This window comes from Musca autumnalis, unplaced genomic scaffold, assembly GCF_047663935.1.
Source record: "Musca autumnalis isolate F117 unplaced genomic scaffold, ASM4766393v1 scaffold_1, whole genome shotgun sequence".
Lineage (NCBI taxonomy): Eukaryota > Metazoa > Arthropoda > Insecta > Diptera > Muscidae > Musca > Musca autumnalis.
Window position 1 is genome coordinate 102,206,832 of NW_027411644.1, and position 10,545 is coordinate 102,217,376.

The window sequence follows — 10,545 nt, forward strand, 5'->3', positions numbered from 1 at the left end:
CTGTCTGTCCGTCCGTCTGTCCATTATAAATTGTAAACACGCTCCAGGCCGCAATTATGGACCGATCGTCACGAAATTTTGCATGGAGGTCGGGTTCAGACCAGAATATACGCCTATTGTTATTGGTGATGATCGTGAAATATTTAGCGGGTGAAATGGACCAAAAACATAATTTTTATTCAAGTTTTTGGCCGCTCTATAGGTCGCAATAATAGTCCGACCGCCTCGAAATTTTAAATAAGGTAAGAGTATATGACAAAGACGAAGCTTGCTATTTGTGATCAGATCATATTTAGAGCGTTAAATGGCCCACTACTTTTGTGTGAAAATTGTGAAAATTTTTAATATACAGCTCATATATGTATTCCTGGAAGACACATTTCGCCCACGTAAATAACATTTGGGAGGCCATTTCTTGACCTTTCCATTGATGCCAACTATGTTGATTTACGTGCTCAGATAACAGAGCTACAGCCCAATATATCCAGTTATTTGTTTGTAGTGTAATCAGAAGCACGCTAGAGGTCGCAATTATAGATCAATAGTCACGAGATTTTGCACGGTGTAAGAGTTGAGGTCAAAAAACATGCCTACAAGTTTGGATGATGATCTCAAATTATCTAGTGGGTTAAATGGACCATTACTTTTGTATAAAAAATGGCCCACCCACAGCATATTATTTGTCCAATAAAGCACAAAATCTCGTACATTTCCAAGCATATGTATGGTACAAGTGCACTTTTTTGGACGAGAGAGATCTTCAATAAACTCACAATGTTATCTTTGTAAATTTGTATATAGCATTTGTAGTGTTCAATAAAATTGGAGCAGTGTCCGTCTGTCGAAAATTTCACGGACAGATATGGCAAATTGCATTGTAATTGGGTATATTTGCAGCGGTTCATATATTTATGAGATGAGATGGACGGACAGCAACCAAACAACTTCTGCAAATGGCAACTTAATCATCCACAGTGGTCACATGAATAGGCACGAAAAAGGTGTGGGAATAATAATAGCCAAACGAATGGAAAATGCCCTTATATCATGGTGTCCCGTTAATGACAGGATCATAACTGCCCGATTAAGTAGTGCTATTAAAAAAACTTACATCACAATCATACAATGCTATGCGCCTACGGAGGAAGCCGATGATACCGATAAGGACGTGTTCTATGAGCAATTGACAAAAATATGCAACTCTACAGCCAGAAAAGACGTAATGGTATTAATGGGCGACTTCAATGCGAAAATAGGGTGCGCGAACATGGGGCTGCACCACGTCATGGGTACACATGGGCTAGGCATCAGGAATAACAACGGCGAGCGTTTAGTGAATCTGTGCCAGACATTTGAGTTGATAATAGGTGGAACGATATTCCCACATAAGGATATACACAAGTACACCTGGACCTCCTCTAATGGAAAGACGAGAAACCAAATAGATCACATTTGTATAAGTAAAAGGTGGAGGACAAGCCTGTTAGATGTGCGTACAAAGAGAGGCGTGGACATCGATAGCGACCACGAATTGCTCACTACAAAAATAGAAATTAAACTAAGAGCCCACAGGAACTCGCACAAAAACAAAAAAACTAAACGATGGGACACTGGCAAACTCAAGCGGCCAGAAACATTAACGGAATTCAGCACAAATATGAAAGAACGTATCCTAAATAACATACCAGAAACGTGGGAAGAAACCGGAGCTTTAGTAAACGAAATTGCAATGGAAACACTTGGACCCAGCCAAAAGTCAAACAGAAAACCATGGATAAGCGAAGAAACCTGGATTTTGATAAAACAAAGAAATGAAAAGAAAGCGCGGGTGAACGAGGACAGTTCACAAAAACCTCAATACAACGCGATTGCTAAAGCTGTTAAGCGATCGGCAAGAAAAGACAAGAGAAAGTATATGGAAAATTTGGCAAAAGAAGCAGAAGCCGCTGCGGTTGCAAACAACACAAGAGAATTGCATCAACTTATAAATAAAATCAACAATAAAAAACAAAATACACATCAACCAGTGCGGGACAGAGATGGAACTCTACTGACAACTCCAGAAGCGCAACTCAACAGATGGAGGGAATATTTTGAAGGACTTACGAATACCGAAGATGCTGACGAACCCACTGCGTTTGAAAATGTTAATGACACAGAAAGAAGTGAAGAAGTCAATGCTGAAGCCCCGACCAAAGAGGAAGTAATGATAGCTATTGCTAAACTAAAGAAAAATAAAGCAGCCGGAGAGGACAACATACCCCCAGAACTACTCTTAGCGGACATTGAAGTGACCGCTAACATCATCCACTTCTACACCTCAAAATTTTGGAGCGAGGAATACGTGGACGCTGCATGGACAAAGGAATAATTGTCAAAATCCCGAAAAAAGACGACCTTCGTTCTTGCGAAAACTGGAGAGGAATCACACTGCTAAACAGCGTATACAAAGTACTAGCAACAGTAATCCTGACGAGACTAGCTAACGTCGAAGACAAGCTTAGAGATGAGCAGGCTGGTTTTCGCCCACACTGCAGCTGCCTAGACCAATCAAACACGTTAAGAGTAATTATCGAGCAGTCTGTGGAATGGCGGACACCCTTATACTTGCTCTTCGTCGACTTTAAAAAGGCCTTCGACACTATCAAAAGAGCAGCTATATGGAGATCGCTAGAAAAACGGGGTATTCCGAACAAATTAATAGCAATAATAAAGGCTATGTACGCCAACGCCGACTTACAAGTACTTCATAATGGGACACTAAGTATCCCATTCAAAACAAACGTTGGTGTACGTCAAGGTTGTCCATTATCACCACTACTTTTTGCAATAGTGTTGGATGACATAATGTTAAAGTTGTGCCGGAAGAGGCGAGGCATAACATGGGTTCTGAATAGGCAGCTCGAGGACCTAGCATATGTAGATGATATCTGTCTACTGTCACACAAGGCCTGCGACATGCAGGACAAAATAAATGATCTAGTTCGACTAGCAAGAGAAGTTGGACTAGAAATCAACATTAAAAAAACGTATGCAATGCGACTTAACAACCGCAACGACGATGCGATCAAAATTGACAATCAACCGATTCCTTACGTTGAATCATTCTGCTATTTAGGAAGCATTGTGAACATAGCTGGCAGTATCGATGAAGATGTCTCAAACAGACTTAATAAGGCAAGAAGCGCATTTGGTCGGCTGAGAAAAACGTGGAAAAACACACAGATAACAAGAGCTACGAAGTTGAGAATTTTCAAAGCTTGCGTAAAATCTACATTGTTATATGGCAGCGAAACTTGGTTCTATAACGAGCAAATTATACAGAGACTTCAGACTTTCATCAACAAATGTCTCCGAATCATATGTGGTATATTTTGGCCAAATACTATTTCTAATGAATGCTTATGGAGATTAGCCGATGAAACACCTATTGCAATGCAGATAAAAAGAAAGAAATGGAACTGAATTGGCCACACTTTGAGGAAGACGCATAATACAATCTCGAGAATGGCCCTAGATTGGAATCCGCAGGGCAGTAGAAGACCGGGTCGCCCAAAAATGTCCTGGAGAAGAACAGTACTCAAGGAATTGGCAAATATCGATAAATCATGGGATTATATAAAAACAATTGTGCATAATAGATCATTGTATAAATGTATTGTTGATGCCCTATGTTCCCACGAGGAATAAATAAAGGAAAAAAAATATATATATATATTTATTTATATTAGGTATATTCCAAAAAGGAACCTGATGTTCAAAGAAAATTTATAGATGTATAAGAAGGGACTACCAATTCCAATTTTCCAATTTTGAAACTTTTATTAGAAATGTATAATGATATACATAATTTTTCCACAAATATCCCAGTAGGGAAAAGGGAGCTTCTCTCATATGAATAAGTGCATCCCGATTCATACTAGCTCAGTGATAACGGACCTACTGTTTATCGCCGAGTCCGAACGACGTGTCCTAAGACACTGCATGTAGAGAAGGTTTTCATGGCTGAAATACTCAGAAAATGTCACCATCATTACTAAGGGGTATTTTGCCACCGTTGAAAACTTCATGTGGCCTGGCCTAGGAACCAAACCCGGGCATTCAGCGTGAAAGGCGGGTGTGCATACCATTGCACCACGGTGATACCCTATTAGATTTTTCAAAACATGGAAGATTTACATTTGTTTGATTTTTGGAGAATAAACTTCGGAGACATTTATATGCTCAAAGCAAGAAATCATTACATATCTTCGTTTGTAATATTATTCCATAGAGTGGAGCTATATTTCAACTTCACGTCCGCATTGTACGCAGAATGTCGGAGGTTTGATTCCCCGGCGAGGTAATATCAAACTTTCAACGGTGGCAAAATACAATTCAGTAATGTTGGCGACATTTTCTGAGTATTTCAGCCATATAAAACTTCTCTAAAACTGGTGTCTTAGGACACGCCTTTCAGACTCGGCGATAAACTGTAGGCCCCAAGCTTAATGTGATAAGGTGGCAGAATCGACAAAGTTATTTCTTACATTAAGCTTATTTGTTCCATAAAGGAATTTTTATTTCTTGAAAGCTAATTCCCAGTGGCAGTGGTGTAGGGTATCACATGGTCGGCCCGTCCGACTATAACCTTTGCTTACTTGTTTTGATATATCGTAATGATATTTTTTTAAATTTAAATTTACATGTTTCGTGCTAAATTATTGTAAGGTCTATTTTTAAATTTCTGCAATTAAAATGTGGTGTTAGTATGGGAATTCATCGAGTTCCGCTTCGATTTTTTGTTTAAATATTTATATATCTTGTTTAGAATAACGTCCTAAATTCTTACTTGCGACTTCCTGTGACTTTTGGTTTTGTAGCAATTTTTAGGAAATATGCCAATTCGGGAAAGAAGGTTTTTTAAGTTTAGTTCAAATAAAACTACAATTATGGGACATTTTTTGATAAATAAGATCAGATATCACTTGAAATTGATCGCAGCATAATAGATAAGGAAAAAACAAAATGAAAAATACCGCCCTGCGATTTCCAAGATATGGGTGGAAGTAGGAAAATTAATGCAGTGAGGCGTCTTCAAACAAACCCCAAATGAAGACAAAATACCAAATTTTAGCCATTTCGGCGGATTATTGTGGCCACAACCTTCAAAACACCGAAAATCGGGAGGTACCGTTCTATATGGGCTATATGACCTATACAGACAAATTTCTGGGGAAAAGTTGTATACCACCAACGAAGACTAGGTACCAAATTTAAGCCAATTCGGTGTGATAATGAAGCTAAAACCTTCAAAATACCGAAAATAGGGTGGTACTCTTCTGGGGGCTATATCAAAGCGAGTACCGATATAGCCCATTTGTAATACCAAACATCCTAGGAGTAATAGAAACTGGTATACCAAATTGCAAAGCTCTATCTTAAAAAGTGCGAGCTGTATCTTAATTTCAACAGACGGACGGACAGACGGACATGTTTATATCGACTTAGATATGTACATTATAGGGTCTCCGATGAATATTTAGATGTGTTACAAACGGAGTGACAAATTTTATTATACCCTCCATATTATGGTGGAGGGTATAAAAAAATATTCGTACAAAATTCAAATATATTATCTCATTTCCGAATTACTGCATTACACGCCACAACAAAGTATTCTTGATTAAAAATGCATTGAAGTTTTTTCTTTGTTCACCTTTATACTTCGAGATGACGATTGATGTTTGGGTATAAAAAGTTTCTTGTTGAAGAAGTTATTGAAAAATAACTTCGGTTGAGAATATCTACAAACAAGAAACAAAAGAACTGATGAGATCCAGTGGCGTGGATCGAAACTAGTCTTCCCTGCTTTACCCCTTGGCGAACAATGCCAAACTTTTTCCACTAATAAATTAGTTGTTTTAAAATAATAAAACAACAACAATGGAATTAAGCCAGACTATTTTAAAAAGACAAAATTGTATTAGCAATCCCAATAAAAAACGACGGCACCAATGTTCGCAAAAATGTTTCGACAACAGATACCCGAAATGCCTAAATTATCTAATTTAATCTAAAAAAATGTATTCAATCAGGTGGTACTGGTGGCTATATCAAAGCGTGGACCTATGTTGACAATTTTGGTGGAAGAGATTTGTGACGGCAGGGAATCTCAAATGTCAAATTACGAGTAGTTCCGACAAATAATGTAGCTAAAACCAACAAAATATCTAAAATCGTGAGGTACCGTTACATAGGGGCTACATCAAACCATGTACCTATATTGACGATTTTTGGTGAAGAAGTTTGGTGACGTTTTAACCTATATTGACGATTTTTGCTGAAGGAGTTTGGTGACGTTTTAACGGGCGGTATCATTGGAAATTCGGGAGTCTATAAACTTGAAAAGATTTAGAAAGGTCATCAGATGATAATTTACCACACATGTTTAGTATATAGACATTTCCGGGAAGAGAAGAGGCTTCCCAATAAAACACAATTTTTCAATACATGAAGTGTCCTCTAGAATACGTTATGGATATCCCATAACCTACTTACTTTTTAGCGGGTTCATCATTGCTCATTCTTATTACATGGCCTAGCCAGTGCTTACTTAAGCCAAAGTAGCATCTGTTGGCCAATACAATTCTTCTTTTTATTTCACAACGGATATCGTTTGTTGTGTTTATAGCGAAGCCGAGGTATACGAAGTCTTTTGCTACCTCAAAATTCTAGGAACCAACATTAACAGTTGGTCCGATCTCAATGGACGCATTGCGCGTCGACACCATCAACTTGGTCTTCTCGCCGTTTACCGCCAGACCCACTTTAGCAGATTCTCCTTCGACCTTCATAAAAGTATCGGTTACTTATTTTACTGATCGTCCCATGATGTCTATATCATTAGCATAAGCAAGTAACATGTGGCTATTGGTGTAGATTGTGCCACTACTTTTGACGTTTGCCTCTCGTATAACCTTTTCTAGCAGGATGTTGAAAAGATCACACGAAAGGCTGTCTCCTTGCCTAAAACCTCTTTTGGTACAAAGCTCTTCGGAGAGGTTCTTTCCTATTTTAACTGAAGATCTTGTGTCAGTTAGAGTCATTTTACAAAGCCGAATGAACTTTGCGGGGATACCAAATTCAGACATAGCTTGGAATACCTTTGAACGTAGCGGGCTGTCGAAGGCTGCTTTATAATCGACAAAAAGTTGGTATGTGTCGATCTGCATCTCTTGGGTCTTCTCTAGGATTTGCCGCAGGGTAAATATCTGGTCAATGGTGGACTTGCCAGGTCTAAAGCCGCATTGGTATGGTCCAATTATTTCGTTGACCATGGGCTTTAGTCGTTCGCACAATATCCCTGACACTATATTGTAGGCGATAGGGAGAAGACTTATGCCCCTATAGTTGGAGCATAAAGTCTTATCACCTTTCTTATGGACGGTACACAGGATGCTCAGGTTCCAATCGTCGGGTACTCGTTCTCATCTTGGCCGGGTGGTATACATTCAATACCATCTTCTGGGATTAGATCTGTGGTATCTTCGTCGACTTCGCTACTATTGGATACCAACAGTTTGGAAAAATGATATTTCCATATCCTTAGCACACTATCTGTATCAGTTACCAGATTACCTTGCTGGTCTCTACAGGAGGATGTGCCAGTTCCAAAGCCATCAGTTTGATGTTTCACTGTTTGGTAGAATTTTCGGACTTCATTCTGTCTCCTGTACATCTCGATTTGTTCACACTCCCGCTTTTCCATCGCTCTCTTTTTCCTGCGGAAAAGACGTTTCTCCTCTCTCCTTTTCTCCCGATACCTCTCTCGTGCGCTACGCGTTGCTACTGATTGTAAACTTTACTTTTACAATGTAAAGTAGCCCTATATGCCGCATTTTTCTCTTCGGTAGCAGCACGACACTCCTGGTCATACCATGGATTCCTTGGTGGAGGTCTCTGGTATCCAAGTACTGATTTTGCGGCTGTTTGCATGGAGTGGGCAATGTTTTGCCATTGTCCTGATATGTTATCGGGACGAGGAGTGCTTTGATTAAGCAGTTGGGCCAGTTGTGTGGAATATGCTGTGACTATCTGTTGTGATTGCAGCTTACCGATGTCCAACTTCCGTGTTGTGTCTGTTCGTGCTTTGCTACGTTTAATCTGGTACGTACCTTTGCTACAACAAGGTAGTGGTCTGAGTCTATGTTTGCTCGGAACGATCGCACATCCAACACGCTTGATGCATGTCTTCCATCTATCACAACGTGATCAATTTGATTTCGAGATGCTTAAATCTGGTATTGCTAACTACCATGTTTCTTGCAGCTGCAAGGTCTATCAGCCTCATACCATTTGTCAGATGTTTCACTGTGGAGACTGAATTTCCCGACTGTTGGGCCAAAGATATTCTCCTTTTCAATTTTGGCATTAAAATCGCCTAGTATAATTTTAATGTCATGGGCAGGGCAACGGTCATAAGTTTCTTCTAAGCGCTCGTAAAATATATCTTTGGTCTGTTCGTCCTTGTCTTCAGTGGGAGCATGAGCGCAAATAAAGGTGATGTTGAAGAATTTTGCTTTTATCCGTTTTGTAACAAGTCTTCCATTAACTGGGGTGAAGCTGGAGACCAGATGTATTAACCTCCGACCAACTGCAAATCCACAACCAAACTCATGCTTGTGTCATGGCAGTTATAATACAGTGCGTCACCTTTAGGCGTTGTTGTGACGCCTTTCCCGTTCCATCGTATTTCCTGTATGGCAGTAATGTTGGCTTGTACTTTTCAAGTACATCTGCCAATGCGTAAACTGCACCTTCTCTATAAAGTGTGCGAACATTCCAGGTGCAGATTCGCAGATCATGGTCCTTAAAAAGTTTGCGGGGTCGTCAACTTTTGAGGGATTTGTTTTTCTTTCTTTCGTTTTTTCATAGTAGGCTGTTTTTTCTAGGGGAGGGTTACTAACCCGACGCCCAAACCAACGTTTTTAACGTTCTTATGGGTGAACGCGCGGCACATGTTAGCTCACTACCTTTAACGGGTGTTAAAGGCAGTTCCCCAGGTGACACCACCGGGAGGTCAGTGTCCACTTGAGATGAAAGAGGGACCAAGATAAATCCTGGGCTTTGCCATGTTAAAGCCGGTCAGGACCGTTCCTTGGTAACTTCCATCCCCTACGTCACCCGGATATCCCATAACACTGTGTGTAATTTTTTGGGTCATGATTTGTTAACCATATTCTGACAGCGCATCGTGATCGAAGACCAAAAATAAGAAGATACATCGTCCGTTTTTCCCTATCACTTCAACTTTCGCGGTTATGGGCTAAAGGCCTGAGGCCTTGATGTCAGAAGGGATCATTTTGTCAGGTACATACCTTCTAAACTGCTAAGAATTTGGGTTTACTCGTAGAGGAAAAGTTGACGCTCTCGTCTTAAAGAATAACAAGTAAAAAAGCATTAAGTTCGGCCGGGCCGAACTTTTCATACCCTCCACCATAAAATATTCATAATGTACATAAAATTTTTCATTCGGGAGGTCCTTTTTTATGGTGCCTATATCTAACTGTTGACAATTTTTGGTGGGCTAGAAATTGGGAGGTACTGTTATATAGGGGTTATAATAAAACATGGGCCTATGTTGACAGTTTTTGATGGGAGCCTTTAATGTCAAATAGCTCCTAATTCGGTTAAAAAATTTAGCTGGAATCCTCAAAATATCGAAAATCGGTACATAACGTGGGAACATCAAATGTCATTAACAGCCAGTTCGGAGGTATCTGGGCTATAGGAAAATATGAACTTAAATAAACAAATTACAGAAAGTTCGTTCGCTAAGGTACGGAAAATCGGGAGGTTTGTTTTGTGGCTATACAAAAACATGGACCTACGTTCGGTTAAACATTTTAAGTAAAATCCTCAAAGTACCGAAAATCGGGAAGTATCGTTATATTGGGGCTATGTTGAAAATTGTTGATGCAGATGTGTGGTGACCACTACAACCTTCAAATGTCAAATTACAGTTAGTTCTGTTAAAAATTGTAGCTAAAATTGCCAAATTACTGAAAATTGGGAGGTACCGTTACATGGGAGCTATATCCGAACATGCACCTTTGTTGACAATTTTTGATGGAGAGGTGTTGTGACCACTAAGAACTTCAAATGTCAAATTACTGCTAGTTCGGTTTTATATTGTAGGTAAAATCATCAAATTACTGAAAATCGGAAGAACCCTAAATGTCAATTGATAGCTAAATCGGTCTGAAAATGTAGATAAAAACGTCAAAATGCCGTAAATCGGGGGTACCGTTATATGGGGGCTATACCAAAACGTGGACCTAGGTCTACACCTTTTCTTATATAAGTTAAGTTACACTTAAGAACCCTAAATGTCAAATTATAGCTATATCGGTCTGTAAATGTAGCTAAAAACGTCAAAATACCGTAAATCGGGGGGTACCGTTATATGGGGGCTATACCAAAACGTGAACCTATGTCCACAAGTTTTGTCACAGAAGTTTATTGACATTTAAGAACTTCAAATGTCAAATTATAGCTTCATCG

At 39.4% G+C, this 10,545-nt stretch overlaps 1 protein-coding gene across 1 annotated transcript; it reads left to right on the top strand.

Moving 5' to 3' along the window:
- The first annotated feature begins 1,657 nt into the window (after window positions 1-1,657).
- Window positions 1,658-2,371, top strand: LOC141397575 (uncharacterized). Its single transcript, XM_073974052.1, has one exon. It carries the CDS (start codon window positions 1,658-1,660, stop codon window positions 2,369-2,371), a length of 714 nt encoding a protein of 237 aa, XP_073830153.1.
- The last annotated feature ends 8,174 nt before the right edge of the window (window positions 2,372-10,545 follow it).

What these genes read in the sequence shown, in the direction of transcription:
- LOC141397575 (XM_073974052.1), top strand. Translation starts at nt 1,658, where the DNA reads ATGAAAGAACGTATCCTAAATAACATACCAGAAACGTGGGAAGAAACC.